The 22,396-nt window shown below is 49.8% G+C and overlaps 1 protein-coding gene across 4 annotated transcripts in view; it reads left to right on the forward strand.

The window, feature by feature from the left end:
* The window catches only part of NFATC2 (nuclear factor of activated T cells 2), a 157,963-nt gene extending 135,942 nt beyond the window's left edge, over positions 1-22,021 (forward strand). For 3 of the 4 annotated variants that reach the window (XM_036827096.1, XM_036827094.1, XM_036827097.1), the window contains exon 10: positions 19,041-22,021. In XM_036827096.1, the coding sequence (XP_036682991.1) occupies positions 19,041-19,096 (56 nt within the window). In that variant the 3' untranslated portion in view covers positions 19,097-22,021. Of the gene's footprint in view, positions 1-10,494; positions 10,583-19,040 lie in introns of all 4 variants that reach the window. The other variant, XM_036827095.1, reaches the window with a different exon arrangement.
* The last annotated feature ends 375 nt before the right edge of the window (positions 22,022-22,396 follow it).

Genomic DNA, 22,396 nt, shown 5'->3' on the forward strand with positions numbered 1-22,396 from the left:
TGTAAGATTGCTAAAGTGTTTGCAAAACTCCTGTGGGTGAGGTGGTATCTTTCAATGAATAGAAACTTTTAATGTCGTTAAATTTATTTTTGGAAAGGTTTGAGCTTTTTGAGTGTCATTTGGGACGGTGCTACCGAAAATGTGTCATTGGACTGGCCACATCCGTGTCACGTGGAAGCTTGTTAGAAATGCAGATTCTCAGGCCCCGCCCACCCCAGATCTGCTGAATCAGAAACGCTAGGGTTGGGCCCAGCAACCTGAGCTTTTACGAGCCCTCCAGTGATTCGGATGCTTCTCTGAAGCACTGGTTTAGGAAATCCCTTTCTACCCCTATGTCATAAAGAGAGCTTCTCCTGTATCATCTTCCCAACATGTTACAGTTTTATCTTTCACACTTAAGTTTGTAATCCACCTGGATTTGACTTTTGTGTCCAGTATGAAGTAAATTTCTAATTTCATCGTTTTCTGTGTGGATAAGTTGTGGCCCCAGACCATCTATTGAGAAGTCCGTCCTTTCCCCACGGGCCTGTAATCCATCCATGTTGTAAATATCGTTTCCATGTAAGTGCAGGCCCCTTCGTGCTCTCTCGGCTTTGTTCCATAGGAGAGTTTGTCCCCAGTTCTTAATTACAGCCGCTTTGTAGATATTCTGGACGGCTGGTAGCTTTAGTCCCCAGCTCGTTGTTCCCCAGAAGTGTCTTTTTGCTTTTCTGCAGACACGTTGGAGAGTCAGCCTGTCAGGCTCCACAGCATGGCATTGAATCTTTCTGTCAACTTTAGATCGTTGAATCCTTTGCTCAAATGGGGGAAAATGGACATTGTACAGTATTGAGTGTTTGTGGGGTCCTTCTAAAACCTGCTCAAGGTCATCTTTTATAACAGAAGTAAAGCTAGAGCCACTTCTCACAGGGGCTTGCTGTCATTCTGGCCACCAGCCCCGCCGCATGGGCTGGGCTGGGCTGCGTCTCACAAGCTCATCACAGTGGTCCCTAAACCCACCGCCCCCCTCGAAGCTCAGTGGCCTCAGTGGACGCGTCCTCAGGGTTGAGATGACAGAGGGCTATAGTTGGAAAGGCTGACCCACCCATCTCTAAGTGTCTCCAGTTTCCTGAGGATATGCTACTCTTAAAACCTGCCTCCTGCTAAGGTCTTTTCATGGGCAATTTCTAGCCACATCCCAGTTGGCGTATGAAATGGGCTCAGGATAGAGATGTTCACAAATGGAGAAACAGTTTCTCCTCCTTGAAGTTGGACTGAGTGGAAAACAAAGGTTGAGGGTTCCAGATTCCACAGTCTTGTCTGAAGCCCATTTGCAGCATGGTTTAGTACGCCAGCTGTGTACCACCCTCGGTGCTAGGTGCTCTGTGGGTGGTGTGGGCCTTGTGGAACTCTGGAGCCAGGATTTCACTAGTCAGATAAGGAGCCAGGCAGGGGACAGCATGACCCAAAACTCAGAAGCCCTGGCTTCTCCCTTATGACAGCAAAGCATGATTTCTCTTGGAATCTGCTCTACTGAGACGGATGTTACAATACCCCACGTTTGGCCATGATGAGGTCAACACTGGGGACACTGAAGGGAACACAAAGGCTCAAAGTTCCTGCCCTCTTTGAGCTCACAGTCTAAACATAAACGATAACACCAGCTAGAATAAGTGCTATGGAAAAAGGTAAAGCACGGTGGAGGGGAATAGAGAGTGGTGTGTGGCATGGGGGGGCCTGCTGTTCCATAAGGGAAGCATCCCAGAGGAGGTGACATTTGAGCAGAGATCTTGCTGATACAGCCTTGCAAATATCTAAGGAAAGAGCACCCTTGGTAGAGGTAATAGCAAGTGCAAAGGCCCTGGGGTGGAAGTATACTTGGCGCATTCAGAGTGTAGAAGGAAGGCTGGGGGTACTAGAGGAGAGTGAGGAAGAGAAATGCATCCTCTTTGATCTCAAAGGAATGGCCTTTCCCAAGGCCAAGTGGGGTCCCTGGGTCCCAGCAGTGGGTTGGTGCTGGCTGGTGAAAGTCCAACCAAATGCAATTCTAACTAGGAAGCCAGCAGGTGTCCAGCTGCGGATAGTTGCAGATAGAGGCAGCCACTCACCTCTGTCACCTTCTGGGATAACCTGGATTTCCCCATCAGATAGGCCCCTGACTGTGGAGGCTAAGATGGTTATACTTTCTTTGGAGAGAGGGTGCCTTATATGCCATCAGAGCCCGAAGCCAGAATCAGATTGACACCACGGGAAGGCTTGGTTTCCTTAGATCTAGAAACACAGCTTGCTGGTGGTTTTGTGAGGCGTGAGCTTCAACTTTCCTCTTCTGCAGGAGAATAGTGCCAACAGAAGCAAGCTGGGATGGCTCCAGTCACAACTGGGAAGCTGCCGTCTCTCTCTGAACCCCAGGCCTTGGCTCTACTTTAAGTCTTATGAAAATCTAGCACCATCTCACCTTTTAGATATGTACCCCGGACTTGGCATCGTGGTCCCAAAGGGGCCAAGTCACTCTTTGCTTCTTAAATCTCATCCCCCAGATTAACTAGAGTAAACATATATGTTAGCTCGCCCCCATTTTTCCTTGAGTACTATATGGGTGACTTCTACTGGGTAACCCTGATAAAGGTTGGGGTCTCCCAAGGACCAGTCTTTGTTCAGAGTTGCACTCAAAGAAGCAAATTCTGACTGCCAGATGATAATTACAAAAGAATTCCCGTCTTCAATAGCTTGAGCCAGACTGGGTAGGTTTGAATCCTGGCTCTGCGACTTAGTAGCTGTATAAGCTGGGTATGTTCCTTAATCTCTCTGTGCCTCAGTTTCATCCTCTGTAAAATGGGGACAGTTAATACCTACTCTGTGGGATTACTGTGAGGATTAAATATATGTGAAGTGCTTTGTAGAAAGTGCTATATAAATTAATAAAACAATAGTAATTATTATTCTACTACATGTATCAGGAGGTCTCATCTACAACTAACAGAACAGCTGGTCAGCAACCTTCCTACTAGAGTTTCAGACCAGTTCCTGGAGACCGTCAAAAACCAGACTCAACTGGGCAAATTCTGGTTAAATCCAAATCAATTTGGAGTTTGTGTTTCATTCATTCATTCAACCATCTCTCCAGGAAAATTAACTGAGTACCTACTATGTACTGGGCTCTGTCCTGGGTGCTGGGGTCATGGCAGTGAATGAGAGAAGAGGTCCCTGCCTTCATGGGGTGATAACAACCCAATGAGGGGTTGATGTTTCCATGTCTTTTTTTTTTTTTTTTTTTTTTTATTTTTGGCTGTGTTGGGTCTTCGTTTCTGTGCGAGGGCTTTCTCTAGTTGTGGCGAGCGGGGGCCACTCTTCATCGCGGTGCGCGGGCCTCTCACTATCGCGGCCTCTCTTGTTGCGGAGCACAGGCTCCAGATGCGCAGGCTCAGTCGTTGTGGCTCACGGGCCCAGTTGCTCCGTGGCATGTGGGATCTTCCCAGACCAGGGCTCGAACCCGTGTACCCTGCATTGGCAGGTGGATTCTCAACCACTGCACCACCAGGGAAGCCCTGTTTCCATGTCTTGAGCTTCAAGATACAGGGTCCTTATAGCCTGAGCCATGCTAACTGTCCCGCCCAAAACCAGGATCCATCACCATGGTAACCATGTGCAAGGGAAAGGCGGGGTTCACCCTGATCCAGCTAATGCTAGGCTTCTGTGAACACTGGTGTGTGCCCACAGAACTGTCGGTGGCCATAAATGAGATGACATATGTGAAAGCTGTGGTCCTGCATAGAAGGTGCCACTAGATGTTGCTTCATCGGCCCGTGCACACGTGGTCCTTTAGAAAGTGTGGAGATGAACGTGGCCACCTGCCCCCCCCTCCCCCCAAGGTCTTTCCAAGTGGCCAGGCTCCCCTGTCAATGCCTGGGGAGCAGCTCAGGCACCGCTCTCTCTCGGCCTTGATGGAGTCGTGTTGCACGTGGATTTGGAGTTCTGCCTTGTGAAGTCTGATTTGAGTGGAGGGTGGGCCTGGGGGTGGATGCTGGCACGAAGGCCCCAGGAAGCTGTGCTGGGAGGTGGGGCCTGTCTCACGTTGCTGGACCAGAGCAGGATGAGTGCGTCTCCCTGGGGGCTGGCTCAGGGCAGGGGACCCCGTCCCACCCCTCAGGGCTTGGCACCTTCTTGGCTGCAGCTCATCTGCCCTCCTCCCAGTTAGCACCTAGGCTTCTTACTCGAAACGGGAGCCTCAGAACTGCCATGTTTACTCATCCTGAGAGCTAAGGACAGTTGGGACGAGGTGCGGCATTTTTCTCGTAAGCCCCAAGGTCTTGCTGGTAAGATGTCGGCTGCTGGGGGCCATGCGGGCCTGCTGCCAGGGCTGGCTTCCGGAGGCCTCTGGTTTGCAGAACGTTGGTGACTCAGAGGCTGTTGTGTGTGTCACTAGCCCAGTGCAGCCAGCACACCGTGTGGGGTGGCCTGGGAGGTGGCCCCCCCTTGGCAGGATGTAAAAATGCACCTCTAGGAGCCGGGCTGACCTCAGACCCACCCACTCTGAAAATTCAGAAATAGCTTCCAAGGTGAAAGTGCTTTGGTGAGAGAAGGTGGCCTGGTCACCAGTCAATTCAGTGTGGTAACCAAATGTTCTCTGTGAGGTGGACTAATACGTACTAACAATGTTAATAGGAACAGCTGCTAACATGGGTTTTTTTTTTTTGTTAACTTGGCATCGTTCCAACTGTATGCATTGCCCAACGTCTTTCTGGGATGCACATTATTATTCCCATTTTACAGATGAGGAAACTGAGGCCCAAGAAGTGAAACGATTGACTCACATTCCATTAGTGAATGTGGGGTACTTACAACGTGTCGGACGCTGTTTACAGCACCTGTCATGTGTCTACTCATTGATTCCCTCTAAAGTTGTTAAGAACCATCATTGCCCACTTTTTGCAGGGCAGGTTCAGAGGGGGTCAGCGCTTGCCTCAAATCCATGGCAGGGCATGGCAGGCTGGACTTGGACCCCAGCAGTCTGGCTCCCACCCGTGTGTTTCCCTGTGGCTCTGCCCTGGTGTGAGCCCCTCACTGCTGTGCTCAGCCCCTGCACTGGGCCATCTGTGGCCACCACCCTCAGACACTTACCACCTTACCAGACACAGAAAGGCTGAATTTGTGAGGTCAGTGGAGGGCAGGGAAGGGAGAAGGAGCTGTTGGCCAGAGGATCCCAGGCAGCAATTGAGGCTGGATGGCGGCAGAGAAGTGGGATTCGGATGCACAGCAGGGAGAAGGGGGCTTTGCCGGCACAGAGCCACATGGCATGAAGGTGTGTGTGTGTTTAGGGGTGTGGAGGACACTGGGGCCACAGCAGCGCCTGCTCCTTGTTCAAACCCTGCCTCGGAGTGTGACCTTGGGCAAATCACTTAACCTCGGTTGCTTCGCCAGCAGATGCCTGCCCTGTGAGCACACCTTGAGATATTAGAGAGGAACGGTCTTGGGTAGAGCAGCGCTTACAGGACTGTCTTCGCTCAGGCCGCCATACAGAATTCCACTGACCGGGTGGCTTAAACAGCAGAAGTTATCCTCTCATAGTTCTGGAAGCCAGAAGTCTGAGATCAGGGTGCCCATAGGATCAGGTGTTGGTGAGCCTGCATGCCTTCTCGCTGGGCCTAGTGAGTGAGCAAACAAGCTCTCTGGTCTTTCTTCTTACAGGGCACTGATCCCATCCTGAGGGCCTCATCCTCATGGTCTCATCTAACCCAAGTCACCTCCCAAAGGCCCACCTCCAAATACCATCACACTGGGGGTTAGGGCTTCAACATGGCCATTTGTGGGACACAGTTCAGTCCACAGCAAGGACTGTACAGGTGAAGGTTTGATCGAGCTGGGTGAGTCAGGAGTTAGGGTTCTGTCTGCATGTCCTGGGAGAGTTAAGGTATCTTAGGGACACCTGGTATAATGTCACACACACATAGTCCTTGCTGGTCACTCCAGACAGCCTTTGAGTTGGCCATCTGTGCCAGGCCTGGGCCTGTGAATCTCACTTGGAGAAATTTAGGACTGGGTCTGGTCCCGGCTTGAACCTGGTGGAGTTTCTTTCCAGGCAGATAGTGACTTCTTGGGCCTGGAAGAGGGTGGGCTGGGGAGCCCAGGGGTCCCAGGTTTATCTCGCTGTCACTCAGGCACTTGGCCCTGCACCGTCGTCCTCCATCTCCCTCTGCAGGCTGGTGTGGGTGGGCTATCAGGTGGGTCCTGTAGTTAGGGCTTGCCGAGTGCACGTGGGGACGGTCTGCAGGTCAGTCAGTTCTCACGCCAGACTGGGCTGAGGGACTCGAGAGGGAGACAGATGTGATTGAAATCTTTTGGGGGAAAATTTCAGGACAAAATGCCTAAGACTGACGGCAGTGTGAAGTGGGTGGGGCTGCCTCCTTACGGCACGTGGGCTTATGTCGGGCTTTGGAAACATGTGGATGTATGTACGGGTACCCTTCTTGATTGCGGGGAGGGGGGTGGTGGTGCTGTGCTGTGAGCTGGTCGTGACACGTGGGAGGACATAGAATGATCTGGAAGGTGAATTTGTGGAAGGGTGAGGTGCAGACTAGGCTAGAAGATTCAATCAATATCCAGCGAATCTGTTCCAAGTAGCAGGGGCTGTGCTGGTTTTCGAAGGAAAGTTCGCGTGAGGCAGGCCTGGGGTTTTGGACCTCTTCTCAAAGGCCTCGAGGAACTTTTGTGAGATTCTGTGACATGAGGAAAGTAGCTCAGGCTGGAGATGTTTCTTCCTGCTCCGCGCTTCCCCCTCCTAACCCACCTGGCGTGTCTGACCCGCCCTCAGTTCTCTCTGCTGCATACGCAAGGCTAAGGAAACGCAAATGTCTTAACAGAAATGTTTGGTTAATTCCTCCAACCTCCAAAGAGAAAGATGATGGCTTCCCAAACAATTAGGTATTTATTTTATCATCTCATTTGTGGTTGCAGGCTGAGCTGAGCTGTGGGTTTGGATCGCTGTTTCTTTCCCGAATCTCAACTGGATGTAGTAAAACAAGTGCTTTTCTTTTTGCTTCTGTTTTATTTTTGAAAGGCAGCAGCTCATTTTGCAGTGCTTGCTTTGTGGCCGAGGCCGTGATGACGCTTCAGGAGGACCAGGAGGCAAGCCGTGGTTTGTTTAGAATGCCTTCCTGCCTGTGGTTGCTACCTTAGAAGCCGTGTGGTTGCTTGATAGGAGAGGTGCCTCTTAGCTGCATGTAATCGGAAGAAATTCTGCTGAATTGGGGAAAAGGACCGGGCAGAGGAGCTCAGCTCAACTCAGGTCTGAGTTCATACGGTTGGCTAGTCCTTCCTTGCAGGGCAGCTTAGCGTAGAGAAAGTCTGAGTTGTTTCTCCCTAGCTTGTAAGTTGACGTGTAATTATGGAAAAAGCGGAGGATGGAGAAGATGGTAGCACGTTCTACACAGGTGGGGAGGGAACCCGGTGTTTTCATGAAAGAACCATTAAACTGAACGTACCTTAGACCTGTCTAACCCCTATGGTGCAGATGCACACAGGTTTTCTCCCCTGACGCCATCCCATTTAGAGATGTGCCTGTGCTCTCAGGAGGGTGGAAGCTAGTTGTAGAATTTGTCAGGGTGACAGATTGAGTCTGTATTTTCGTATTTTATCTGTTGACACCTTGCACTTTCGTGTTAATTATCCGTGTTGATTAATCAGTGAACCGTTTCCAATCCATATCCTAAACCATCACCTAATCCATGAGACTAGCAGGACAACTCACCGATTTATGGCGAGGATTGTAAAAATGTACCATCACTATATAGGTCTTCAGCAGTAGCCTCATAAAAGACCACAACAATGGGGCAGTGATTCTGTGACCCGAGGCCGCTCTCCCTGTCTTTGGGCGGGTTTCTAGGTGTCACCTAGGTAACATAATTCGAGATGCTGCCTTCTCTCTCAATGTCTACCTCCACGTTACTAACAGCTGATCAATGGAACAGACTTCTTCTTTAAACATGTAGGGAAATAGCATTGTATTCTTGGTTAGTGGAAGAGGATTGGATTGGACTGGTCTGTCTCCTTCCACATCTTCTCTCTCATTCTTCCGTCTTCTCTACGGGTCTGTATTGCAGAGTTAGTAAACATCTGCCCATGAATAAGCCAGCTACATCATCTCCTTCAATCCTCACAGCAGTCTCTCGAGGGAGGTATTCTGATCCCCGTTTTGTGGGGAAACTGGGGCTCAGAGAGAGGTCGTGAGACTTACACGGGTGTATTGACAGAGTGCTTTTGTGTCGAGCCCTTCTGATGCAAAACCGCATTTTAACTCAGTCCCCAGGGCAGCTTGATGATCTTACACGTATGGAAGCCCTGACCTGGGACTGGCACCCACTGAGCTGGGGCCGTTCCTGGAAGGGTCACTCCATCTTTCTCTGCCTCAGTGACTTGACCTGAGAAATGGGCATCATAGCCCCAACCCCCAGAGATGACTGTGAGGATTAAATAAGGCACGTGAACAGCCCCCTACAGAGCGGGGCAGCTTGGGGTGGGGTAAAGGTCTTAGTTGAATTTAAAACAGGCCCTTCCTCTGGCTCCTGGTACCTGCCTCCCACCAGGAAATAATAGACGATTAAAGTGTCTGCTTCATGACTAAACAGGAAGCTGCACCTCAAAAGTCTGCAGACAAACCTATCAGTTTGATGCTTTATAAACTCTCTGAACTCTTGACAAGGGGGCGGGCATGGAGCCAGAGCAGGCGTGGGCTTCCCGGGGAACGGCCCCTACTATTAAAAGCCTGGTGCCTGGGGTTCCTCCTCGATTCAAAGGTGCTGCTCCAAGGGTGTGACCTTGGACATGTACATGGCACCTGGTCCCCAAAAGTGCTAGTTGAATGCTTACAGAGGGATAAAGTGCAAACATCTTGGCCATTTTAGCACCTTGGAACTATTTTTTCCAGTGCAGTGAGGTGATTGATAGAGGCTGTTTGTTAGTTTCTGGATGTTGAGGGTAAATCCAGAAGCATTTGCATATGGAGGGGATGTGGGCTGTGACCAAGATTGACCTGAACAACCGGAAGAGGGGAGTGTGCGTTTCCTATGATGGGACGAGTGGAGGGTGGGGCGGGGCAGGGCGGCGATGATTGTGACGATCAGGAGATTGGTTTTGACCGTGTTAAGTTTGAGAGGCCCAGCTGGTAGTTTGATATCTAAGTCTGAAGTTCAGGGGTGAGGTCCAGGCTGAAAACATTATTTGGTCACTGTCAGGATAGAGGCTTTTTTTTTTTTTAAGGCCCTGAGGGAGTGGTCAGACAATGCTCTGCTCTTGGGTTTGGAACCAGCCAGTGTGTAGTAGAGACCGGCGAGTGTGATGAGGGAGCTGCCTTCGGGCCACGGGCACCTGGATTTGCCAGTGGGCCTTTTTGCTTCAAGAGATGGCCTGAAATGCATGGTCCAAACTGTGTTCAGAGCCACTACTGAGGAGGTGATTATTTTGTCCTGGGCGGCAACAGCCCGTGACTAACCCCATCCAGTCCCAATCAAACCAACCCTATTGGAGCCCAACAGGTGGGAGTCTAGGCCTGCAAGTGAAGAACTGCAGAAAAGATCTCATTATTGAGTGTTCTCTGCCTTGAAGATGAGAGTTCAGAGAGCTTATGCCTTTTGAGAGACTATCCTGGTTTACCTAAGGATGCAAGTATAGCGACATCTAGCAAAAGGTGGGATTACTCCCTGCAAGAAATTAATCCCAGAAAATATTTCTACATCAAGCACTCAAAACAGACTCTGGCCTTCTAATTTGGCCATTGAAAAGGGATTGAGAAAACAAGTGTTTTGAATGCTGTAGGCATTATACAGCTATAGCACAGGGTTATTTAAAATTGAAGAGAAAATGTGATATAATTGAATGCCTGTAAAATATATAGCTCCTGTCTCCTTTTCTAAGCGCCTTCAGTGCTCTGACTGGGCAGGGGCTATAAAAATAGTAACTTGCCAACCAGAGAAAAACAGGAAGAAAGTGTACAGTCTTATGAATTTGCATGCTCACTGAGGTTGTATCACTCATAAGAAGGAAGCAGGGGTCAAATGAGGGAGAATTACATTTGAGTAGCTCCATCATGAAATTCTGATTTCCTGATCTGCTCTGCCACAGATGCCAGTGTTATTTTATCTCCTTAGTTGGCCATGATTTGAAACCGCATGACATGCCAGCAACTGAGCCATTTTGTCTTGCTTTAAAAAAAAAAAAAAGAACCCAAACCACCATAATCTTGCTGATGAACTTTGATTTCAGAGATCCCTATTTCTTTGTACAAAGGCCCTCATCTCAGTGATTATTACCCTGGTTTGAGGTTAATTCTGGCACAAATGTTAAGACGATATAGAATTGGGGCTTAAACTACAGCCAGAGGGTTGAGTTCTATCCTGGGTTCTCAGTGGCCCTGGGTGAGGAGCTACTCATTAAATGGATGATATTAGCATGAGTTGGAAGCATAAGAGGTCGAAGGTGATTTTTTTTTTTCTTCTCAAAAATGGTTTTGCAAATCTTTTTCAGAGCTGATAGACACACACCTTAGCTGGATACAAAACATATTATGAAACAGAATGACTGTGATCTTTGATCCAAGAAATCAAAGTTAAAGGTAATTGATATCTTCTGCCTTTCCTTTTGTTTTCCAGCTGTGTGTTTCCTTAACTTGAATTTTTTTTTTTTTTTTTTTGAGTAAAAGAAAACTTTACAACCTGAAGGCCCTCTCTGATTTTCCAACATTTCCTACTCTTAAGGGCTAGACCCCACCACTCTGTAAGGGGGAACCTCCTGGGGACATACCTGAGATTCTCGGAGGCTGGAGGTCGGGGTGGGGAGTAGGGGTGGCAATGAGGCTCTGGGGATCTGCATGCTCTCCCAGTGGCCCCATCACCCTCTTCCAGGGAGAAGGAAGGCAGCAGCGCCAGGTGCCAGCCTGTGGCAGCTCTGCTTCTGCCCTGAGCCAGCTCCCTTTTGGTTTTGTACACTTTGCTTGGTGTTTCCAGTTAAGGAAGGCTCTCCGTCAACGGCAGGGCAGTCTGCATTGGGGAAGGAGAGAGGGGGCGGGTGGATCAGGAACCTCTGGAAGTGCCCTGTGCTTAGGTAATTTCCAGTCTTGATCTCATCAACTCAAAGCTCCACACACACCCCACCCCCCAGGGGCCTTCTTGTGCACTTTGGAAGGGGTTAACCATCCCCCTCGCCCCGTGCTTTCTGGATGTGAAACCAGGCTCTGGACCTGGGCTAGAGCTGGGTGTGGTTTTCCCACTGAGCTCAGTGGAGCCCCTCGCCTTAGCTGTAGATCCCCTCCATCGACTTTGGGTTCTGGGCCTGCGCAGAAGAGCCTGGGACCCAGTGGGTTCTGGGCCTGCGCAGAAGAGCCTGGGACCCAATGGGTTCTGGGCCTGCGCAGAAGAGCCTGGGACCCAATGGGTTCTGGGCCTGCACAGAAGAGCCTGGGACCCAACGCAGACCTGACTGTGCAGGGAGCAGGAGGCTCTGGGGGTAGAGAGCCCACGTGGGACGGTGAGGATGTCGCTTTACCTTTCTGTGCCTCAGCTGTTCAGATGCCGCTGCTGTTATTTCATTCTCTGCACATGATTGGAATCAGGTAGCACGGGCAGTGCCCAGCATCAGTGTTGCTGGCTTACATGCCTCCTGCTGTCCCGCTGGGCCTTGGCTTTCGGATTGGCTGTCTGTTGGTGAAAGTGGCTTTGCTACATCACAGGCCAGACCCAGAGTCCTCTGCAGCATCACAATGATGGCTCACTCTGAAAACCCAGTTAGAACAACCATCAGCTTTCACGTCCATCAGCACACACAGCGGAGGGAGCTGACATCCCAAACCTGGTTTCCCAGAGGGTGGGGCCTGCTGAGAAGTACCGAAACTTCCCCACAGCAGCATGAACCTTAGCAGGGGGAGGGTTTCCCTGGCCCATTCTCCACCAGTGACTCTCAGACACCATCAACAGGCAAAAGGCAACAGGAACATTCAGCGAAACTTGGCTGGATACCCACCATGAGCCAGAGTCCCTCCCGAGAACTTTGCATCCGGGGAATCAGGATGACAAGACAGGATGACAAAAATGCAGCTGAAATATCAGCGCTGAGACTCGGCCACTTAGTCAAAGGGCCTTTTTAATGAGCTTCTTCCCTCCCTGATGTTAGGACTTGGCAACGCTCTGACCTTGCAGGGGCCTGGGAACTCTGGCAAGCTGGCTCTGATCTGCCTGGCCTCAGAGGGGATTTACCATCATGTAACGCTTCAGACCCCACCCACAGCTTTGGGCGACAGGCCTATCAAGGCGTTTTTGTCCTTTTCACTGAGCCGCTCAAGTCTGGCCCTTCGAGAAAGCTCTTCTTCAGTTCCCAAGTGCCCCCAGAGCATGTGGGGATGGCTGGGAGGGGAGAAAAGGCTGGGAGGGGAGAAAAGGCTGGGGAGTCGCTTAGCAAGTGAAAGCATTGTGATACCCAAGTCACAGGGGAAGCCAAAGCCAATGGCCACCTTTCCTTCTTAGCTCCTTTCCACGTGCTTGTGGGGAAGAGAGGCCTGGTGCTCAGGGCACAAGAGTTTCAGCCCTGGAGTTCACTCTTGGCCTTCAGAGTAGCTTTCCCTGAAAGCACTTAGGACAGAAGGTAGAAGCATCCAGAGAGCACTTCACATGCTTTCTGGTTCAGCCACCCTAGTGTCTAGACACCTCTTGCCCCGGCACAGGTCCCAGGCCTGACCGGAGCAAGGCAGTGCAGGAGAAGGGCGGCGGTGGGACTTGCGCCTGTGTTAACTCTCAGATTCTTTCTTTTGGCCCCCAGAACACTGCCTCCCTGGTTCAGGAGCGACTCTCTGGCCGACCCCAGGCTCTCGAGGGCCCTCACACAGTCTAACCAGACTTCAGAAAACAAGCTTGAGGTTTGGGAGAGAAATATGATGGGGCCCGTCCTCTCCTTCCTGTTGCTTCTTTCTCAGGGGATTAAGTTCCAAAGTCAGCAGTTATAGAAAGCCTAGAATAGTCAAAGTGCTCTGGAAAGTCTTAAATTGCACCTCAAGTCTATCTGTGTGGGTTTCTGTGTGTAATCCTGAGTGGCCATTCTTCTGCAAACTGAACTTGGGGAACCTCCGAGCTCGGCTAAAAGAAAGAAGTCAGCACGCAGGTGTCCGGGCCCGCAAGTGAACCAGAAAATTCCTGGGGCAGAGTGGGAGGCTAGCAGAAATCAGTTTTAAGAAATTTACCACTAATCAACCCAGAGTTGTTGGATGAACAATAATAGTAAGAGGCATTGGCTTTCCCCAGATTGCCATCCCCGAAAAGCAGGGGAAGAAAACACACTTTGCTTTCTTTTTCTTCTTTGCCATTGGCGTATATACTAGAGACTGGCAAACCATATCTCAGGCCAAATGCGGCCCCTGGCCTGTTTTGTTAAACAAAGTTTTATTGGCACACAGCCATGCCCATTTGCTCACATATTGTCCGTGGCTGCTTTCAATGTTTAAAAAAAAAAAAAGCGGAGTTGAGTAAGGGGCTAATACAGCTCACAAACCTGAAAATATTTTTATCTGGCCCTTTATAGAAAAAGTTTGTTGACCCCCTGGTATATTCTCTCTTTATGTCTGTAGCCATTTTTATTAGAATTGTTATTGATTGGTAACACCTCTTTATACATGACTGACCTTTGTCATGTATACTAAATATACCTCAGATTTCTTTTTTGGAGTTTTAAAGAAAAATGTATAATTTTTATATCCTTACATGCGTCTGTCTTTTCTTTCTTTCTGGTTTCAGCCTTAGGTGTCAGGCTTAGAAATCACCCTGAGGCTGTAGCCATGTTCAGCATCTGTGTTTTCATCATGGTGTCTCTCTGTAAGGGTAACAAAAGGTCGGGGGTGCTTGTGGCAGACTGAACACCACTGGCCTCAATTCTGTTCCGAGAAAGTGATGCTCCCCGACCACCTTAACCACTCAGCACACAGCCTTCTCTGCTCATTAACTTCGCAGAGGCTGCTCTGGCCTTTTCCTGACACACAAAAGACGCTGAGGATTCCGGGGCCCCAGAAGAAAGGTGATAGCTAGCGAACCTCATAGCACAATCTCTTTGCCTATATGGTGGAGCCATATAAGGTACAGGTTAATAAAATGGGGCTATGGGTTCAAATCCTGATCCCTCCCCTTCACCTGCTTTGCCAAGTGACTGCCTGTCTCTCTTTCTCCATCTATAAAACGAGGATGCCTGTATTACTAGGTTTGTTGTGGGAAGTAACTCAGTGCTTGGTTCAGCGCCTGGCACATTGTTAGCCCTGAAAAAATGTGAATGGCTTATATTCTTTTGTGGAGAAAAAACTCCAGGCAAACAACAGACTAAAAACCCGTTTGTCAATTGGATAACAGAAAAATCAGCTTCCCTAAACTAAGTGACCTAGGCTGATGGTGTGGGGTCCTCGTGGTGGGCTAAGATGCATGCATTAGGCACCTGCTGTATGCATGCTGCTATGCATGGTACAGTGGGCATACAAGCGACTCAAATAACATGGCACAGGCGGGGCAAGCAAAGCATTTTGAGAACTCAGTGTTTGCTTCTGGAGGGAGTCAGGACCCCATGTAGGAATGTGAGAAGGCTTCCGGGAAAAGGTGATACTCAGGAAAGGGGGCAGGAGGGAAGGCAGGATTTGGACAGAGAGGAACCATTTGGAGAACTGCCCATGGCCCGATTTGGGAAGAAGTGGGAGAAGAGGTACAGAAATTGGCATAGGATAGATGCTCAAAACATTTATCGGATGAATGAAATACTGATGGCAGTGACCTAGAAGGGCGGGTTTCAACACTCAGACCTGAGAGTCAGACCTGGGGCCAAATCCCAGAGCAGACAGTGTGACCTGAGGCTACTTAGTCCCTTGCTAAGCTTCTGCTTACTCAGTAATACATGTTATTGAGCGCTTCCTATGTACCAAGGCACTCTTCAAGAGCCAGGGATACGGTGGGGGAACAAGAAAACTAAAGCACTAGAACAGTGAACTGCCAGGAACTGGTATATGAAGGAGATAAGGAGACCAAGCAGAACTGGGGGGGCGGCAGGGGGCACTGCGGACTGTCCCCAGAGCCTGGGACCGACGAGACTGTTTGAGCAGAGCCTCGAATGAAGTGAGGAAGAAAAGCATTAGAAGCGGCGAGGGGACCAGCAAGGGCAGAGGCTTGGAGGCATGAGTGCGGCCTGGGGAGCACGTAGAACGGAAGCCAGTGTGGTTGGCTGCAGGGGGGGGGGAGGGGAGAGGGGGAGGGCAGTAGGAGGCGAGGTCACAGCGGGAACCAGATCAGGGGCAAGACAAGCCCAGAGCAGGGTTTCTGGATAAAGGAGACCTTAAGCACGTAGTGGGCCAGAGCGAGGAAGTGAGACTGAAGGTGTGACAGAGAGCAGGTGACAGGGCTGAGCGGGCAGACGACCTTTCCTTACCAGGGAGAGGTTCCACGGTGACATCGGGAAGTTGATTCAAAGAAAGGGCAGCACGATGCCCCCTTTTCCCTTCCACCCAAAGACGCGAGGCTGCAGAGGAGGGACCTCTCGAGTCGGGGTGAAGTGATCGGGCAGAGACCCTTTCGGGGAACTTGGAGCCCGCGTTTGCAGACCCATGTGGCTGCACTGCCGTGGCCGCCACCCAGCTGGCGCTTCTGCCCTAGAGCTTTCTCCTCATCCACGGCCAGGGGCACGCGCTCTGAGGCTTCAGAAAGAAAAGGTTCCTCTCCCCCAGAGAGGTTGCAGCGGGCGCGAGTGGGCCTCGCTTTGGGGCCCGACTGGGCAGCCGGCCGCCTCCCTAACCCCGACCGCGCGGGGCTCCGATGCAGAGCGTTCCCCGAGTTTTCTAGATTCGACTGTGGCTTTCAGAAAGCCAGGGTGGTTTCCATCCAAAGGGAGGGGGAAGCTAGACCGTCTCCCACCTCCCAGCCCCTAACCTGGCCCCGAGCTCCGAGAAGGGAAACGACCCTTTGGCGAGGGCGGTGGTGCCAGCGGCTCTGCCCAGCAGTTATTTTTAGAAAGCCGAGGCCGTGGAACGTTTCCACTGAGGATCGACTCCTCTCGTTTCCTAGGTTGAGAAAACAGGAAACCCTTCAGAATCCGGGCTTTGAAAAGCTTCGCGTGAAGCCGCACCGACCCCACCTCCCCCCGCCCCATGCTTTCACTCCTACCCGGCTGTCCTCACTGAGGCCCCCCGGCCGCCCAGCCCTGCACACTCCCCAGAGGCCGGGGCTGCAGAGGCGAGGGGTCCTGCTTCCTCCAGCTCCGGTTCGGGGCCCCTGGGAGGCAGCTGGTATCTGCTACACAGTCAGGGCCCAGTGAGAGCTGGTTAGCCGAACACACGAATTCATCCCCGGAGTTCCCATCAGTGGAGCCACTCCCACACTTTGCAGCCGGCTGTTACTCTGATACATACATTCTCATCCATTAACATCCAGAGATACAGTGTCGTGTGCTCGTACATATATACACAAGCACATACCTCTCTCTGAACCAACATCTGCTCTACGCCGCAGACTGTGATAATTTTCTCACTGTATCATCTCATCTAAGCTCCTCAACAACTGTAGAAGGAAGGTCATATTTTTATACACAGTTTACAGATGGGGAAACTGAGGCACAGAGCAGTTACATCACTAGGGCGAGGTTCAGCAAGCAAGGAAGCAGCAGAGGTGGGATTCCAGCCCCGGCCCCCTGGCTCTGGAACCTGAACTCTCGAGCTCCCCTTGCACCTGCTTTCAGCACACATCTGAAGAGCAGTGAGCGACGCCTGATGGGTTTTCTGCCACAAAACAGAGCCCACTGGTGTAAAGCACTGGGTTTAGAGTCCAACACAAAGCGTGGGGTATCACTACCCGTCACACAACTGACAGCTACACAACACTGGTCACCTGGCCTCCTGCTAGGAGCTTGTATATACGTCAATACCCAGCATCCTGACAACAGCCCCAAAAGGTACACCTGATGATGATTCTCACTCTACAAATGAGAAAACCGAGGCACAGAGGGGTAAAGTCACACGGCCCGTGTAGTGAGGGAGCCGGGAGTCAACCTAGCTTATCCAGCTCCAGAGCAGTGTGTTTCTGTTCTCTTCTTCTTCTGGGAGTTGCAGACTCATCCAAGCAGGGGTTTTGCAGGGGAAAGCACCCTGGACCTAGGAGAGCTCGGGGTGGAGGGACCCTGAGCACATCCACAGTTAACCCTCACTGCTCCTCTTCCATCTCCATAACTTTAGGATAAGGCTGAGACGAGAAAACAGAGGCGGCGGCTGCGGGAAGAATTTAGTGCCAGCACCACGAGAGGGGAGATTCATCTGCCTTTTATGGGACCCCAGAGGGGTCTGCCTCCTTTTCTGCTCCCGGGCCCAGTCCAAACAATCCAGCTGTAAAACCGAAAAGTGCACACACAGACACACACTTTAGGGCAGGTGCACACCCCTGCCTGGTGTCTGGGCTGCCTTTGAAGGCAACTTTTCCCCAAGAACATTGAAGGAAGCCTTTTTTGCAAGAGCCACTATTCTAAGACCTTACTGCCTTGATCCTAGGACCTGGTGCCTCAGATAAGTGGCCAGAATGGGAGAGCAGAGCGAGCTCCTTGATACCACTGGCTGGCACTGCATTCTTGGTCCCCTGCTAAATTCCATGCAGCTTTCTGGGGCAGGGGGTAATGGAACACTCCAGAGCCCCTTGAGGACACTTGGTACTTGAGAAGACTCAGAGTGTGATCCTTCACCAGTGAGGAGGGGTCAGGGGGGGCGGAATTCCTGGCTGTGCTGAAAGGGATGAAGAGCTGAAAGGGATGAAGAGCTGAAAGGGATGAAGAGCTGAAAGGGATGAAGAGCTGAAAGGGATGAAGAGCTGAAAGGGATGAAGAGCTGAAAGGGATGAAGAGCTGAAAGGGATGAAGAGCTGAAAGGGATGAAGAGCTGAAAGGGATGAAGAGCTGAAAGGGATGAAGAGCTGAAAGGGATGAAGAGCTGAAAGGGATGAAGAGCTGAAAGGGATGAAGAGCTGAAAGGGATGAAGAGCTGAAAGGGATGAAGAGCTGAAAGGGATGAAGAGCTGAAAGGGATGAAGAGCTGAAAGGGATGAAGAGCTGAAAGGGATGAAGAGCTGAAAGGGATGAAGAGCTGAAAGGGATGAAGAGCTGAAAGGGATGAAGAGCTGAAAGGGATGAAGAGCTGAAAGGGATGAAGAGCTGAAAGGGATGAAGAGCTGAAAGGGATGAAGAGCTGAAAGGGATGAAGAGCTGAAAGGGATGAAGAGCTGAAAGGGATGAAGAGCTGAAAGGGATGAAGAGCTGAAAGGGATGAAGAGCTGAAAGGGATGAAGAGCTGAAAGGGATGAAGAGCTGAAAGGGATGAAGAGCTGAAAGGGATGAAGAGCTGAAAGGGATGAAGAGCTGAAAGGGATGAAGAGCTGAAAGGGATGAAGAGCTGAAAGGGATGAAGAGCTGAAAGGGATGAAGAGCTGAAAGGGATGAAGAGCTGAAAGGGATGAAGAGCTGAAAGGGATGAAGAGCTGAAAGGGATGAAGAGCTGAAAGGGATGAAGAGCTGAAAGGGATGAAGATCATGTTCACATGGATGGCTAGTCTTTGTGGTGGTCCCACCCGCTCTCTTTTCAAAGGCCCCTCTTGAGAGTCGTAAAGTTTTGTGGGTCAGGGAACTGTGATTTAGTCATGGAGTGGGTATTTTCTGGATGTTGTAATAACAGACAGAGTTTGGTATACGGTAGAGCACCTCAAGTGCATTCAATAACAAGAAGGAGAAAGTGTTCCTTAAATCATGCCCTGTGGCCCAGCTCCATTTCTGCCACAGCAATTTTTAAAAGTTACCATTTGGGCAATTTTCACTAACAAACCCATATCACAAAATAGCATCATGGGGGGTGCGGAGGAGACATGATGTGGGAAGGCATTTCCTATGTTAAAGATTGTCAAATGTGTTACTGCAAAGAACAAAAACATGTTTTAAAAAACAGCCCGGTTGTATTCGGTTCTAGAAAGCTAACCTGATCCCTGTTTTGGGTGCCCTCTCACTCGCCCTTACTCTCTCTCTCTTTTCTTTCATAGTTAATGAAATTATCAGGAAGGAGTTTTCAGGACCTCCTGCCCGAAATCAGACGTAGAAGAAGCCATTAGCAAGACACCATCCACATTGCTAACCCCGGAGCCTCCCACCGTCCTCCCCGGTATCCACCCCACCCGGAGGCTGAGCACGGGACCATGTACCGGCCGAAAGCAAACCCTCCACTCCGGAGCTCGCCTCCTCTCTCTGTGCATTCTGAGTCTTGTTCTAAATCCCAAAGAGCATCTCGGTCGACTTTCAGGTGTCCCATCCAAATCTTAAGTGCCTGCTGACCCCAAATACATCCTGAACCAGACCACCCGCTGGAATGCGCCTGAGAGCTGAGCGCCTGCAGCCGGGGACTGGGGGGACGGAAGATGGGGATGCAGTTAAACCCCAGCCCTTAGCCTTCACTTTTTTGGGTCACAGATACAGCTCTTGTACCTTTTGAAGGAAAGGAGTTCTCCAACAGAGCCACCAAAGGAACATGACCCAGCTTACAGGCTGAAGACAAACAAAGAAGCCGGCCCATCTTCCCTAGGGATTGCCCGTCCACACCAGGGATGGGCCACAGCTCAAGCTTGATTTTTAAATGTTCTGCTTCTGAATCAAGAACAGTCTGGCTCATACAAGATCACCTGTTAAAACTTCTTGGCGTTATGACATGTACACTTTTTTTTCTTCTCCACTTTCAAAAAGCTGGCCAGAGGCGGGGGTGGGGGGCCCTCTTGGCTAGCTGCCCTTCCCCCCGGCAGCACGCAGTCACGGGGCTAGAGGAGGTCACCCAGGCTGCCAGGTGAGCACGCATCCGCTGCAGCCGGACAAGCTTCGCGGCTTTTTGATGTTCCCGCTTTCTTTCCTCTAACAGCCCAAGTGCTTTTCCAGAAAGTACAGTAGTTAAGAAGAATCTCAAGCATGTGCATTGAATTTTGAGAAGGAACGGCAGAAGGGCTAAAGCAGCAAAAAAAAAAAAGAAAAAAGAAAAAAGTGCAGGTATTTTTGTTAAGTAAAACGGTTGCAAAGTATGGCAGCTGGTAGGCCTAAGTGCTTCGGTGGGTGGGCGCCCCCATGATAGAGGAAAAAGGCTGAATTCCCTCTCTGGCCTAGACTCAAAGTGGGATACTCAAGCTCACAATTTGGCCCCAAAGTTCATTGGTTATTTTTAACTGAACCCATTGAAACCCGCCCCCCGCCCCAGTCCCCAAGACGCCTCTGCATTAGCTGCTTCATCCAGCACAAATGTGATCTGAATAGAAGCAGATCCTCTCCCACCCAGCCCTTCGTTTGAATGCGCTCCGCTCAGACCACTCGTATGGAGTGTGCAACTTAGCCCTGAGTGTTTTTCTCTCCTCTGAGTGCACCCACGGTCTGCCAAAGTCTTCCTCCTTTGGGGCAATTTTTGCAAACAAATAAAACCTTCCAAGTTCTTGGCAGGTGAGCTTTTAATCACACAGATGTGTTTGTTTACATTCATTGCAGACACCCCAGGACAAACTGGGGATTCCTTTTCGGCCATTTAATTGCTTCCCTGTAATCAAACACAGAGTGTAAATATTCCTGGCACTCTTCAAAAGGCTGTACTCAGACCTTCCGCCTAGCAGAGTTGATTGAAAAAAATCACTCTACGAAGAGAATCGTGGCAGTTAAGGGCCCACTGTGGGTTTTCTAAGTCCTGGCTTTGTCATCAGAACCTTTCTGAGAGCTGGGCCAGGAACTCCAGACCTGTGACCCTGGCCTGGTGTGTTTGGGGCTCCAGAGAGAGGACAGAACGCAGCACATGTCTGTACCCTTTTGGTCAGGACCTAGCATTTCTTCCCTCCCACCCCCCAAGGACAGGGGACTTTTCCACCCACCCCAAGCAGAGTTTAGCAAAATTCTTTTCAACAAACAGAATGCCAATAAGAAGTTGACCGCCATCACAAAGCTTCTGGGATGCAAAATTCTTTCTCATTAATAAAGAGTTCCTTATCCAAGCAGCTTTACCTAAAGAACTTTCTCTCCAGCAGTATTGACTTCACGGGGGAAGGGTTCAAGCGTTTGGTGAGCGATTTGTTCTCACTTGACCTGGCTGGGAGCCATTTTTTGCACATGAGGGAATTTGGCCTTTCCTCAGTTATCTGAATGTTTTACCCAAGTGCCTTCCTGCTATTGTAGCAGTCGCTCAGCTGCATTGTGCATGGGGTGAAAAAGGACTAATGCGTTTTCCATCACTATTCTAACCATGTTAGTGCAAAGGGCCTCCTAGTAGTTCAAATTCCTGTATGTATAGATGTACGTGTGTGTGCGTATAAGACACTCACAAACTCTTTTTCTAAGACATCCTAGCTGGGTATTATAGGAAGCACTTTCATAAACAACTATACCAAATAGCAAAGGAAAGAAACAAAAGCATTAGTTTTGAGACATAAACAGGCAAGAGAATGTGTAGTAAGACTCGACAGCAGTCAAGAAAGTTTTGTCAGTTACAGATGCCAGGAGGAAGTTTTGCCAAGAGTAAACTGCTCATGAAATATTTTCAGTACGGGAAGAGGCAATAGGTCCTCGAAGAGAAAGAAAAAGGATGTCTAAACTGTCAAGATGGGTGTGTTGCACGTGTGTTAGAAGGATCTGTTAGGTGGAGGTTTGTACTTGCTACAACCAAGGCAATGTAAATATATAGCACTTCCAACAGCAGTCTGCCCTGTTGCTGAATGTAGTATATTTCCAAAGTTTGAGTCTTCCTGTATTGTACAAAAATACTGCTGCTTGATAATATATAATAGCAACCCAAATTAATGAGTATGGTATTAAATTTTATTTTCTTATCTGTATTTTTATGCTTTTTATCTGTCCTCAAGATATCGCATCCTTGTTGGAATTAGAAAATATTTATAAGTGGTCAGAAATCTTTTTCAAGTGTCTCTTTTTACGTATACATTGAGGATTTTTTTCCCCTAAGGATGTATTCTTGAAGATTTGTTAATCATTCCAGGAAAAAAAAAAAAAACCCAAAACAAAAGCCCACCTCAGAGGCTGTTAGTCACCTGTCTGCTAGAAGAAACCATCTCCAGAGAAAGGAGGGGGAACGGCTCTGTGGAAGAAGGAAGCACCTATTTGTTGCTTGAGGATGCTGCTGACTTCAGCTCTGAGCCTCCGTCATGTCACTAAGAACTGGAAAGTGTTTAGATCCCTCCAATTAGGGACCTAGTAGGTGATTTTGATGTAACAAAACTGCCTGTGTTGTAAAATGGGGAGTCTAAAAAAGACGCAGGAGTAATGGGGAGTTCCTAGAACAGAAGTGCAGGCTAATGTTTACAGAGCTAACTGAATCCTGGTAGATAAACCCCCGTACACATTACCCAAAGGACATCCAGAGTTTTCC

This window comes from Balaenoptera musculus, chromosome 15 (genome assembly GCF_009873245.2).
Source record: "Balaenoptera musculus isolate JJ_BM4_2016_0621 chromosome 15, mBalMus1.pri.v3, whole genome shotgun sequence".
Taxonomy (NCBI): Eukaryota; Metazoa; Chordata; class Mammalia; order Artiodactyla; family Balaenopteridae; genus Balaenoptera; species Balaenoptera musculus.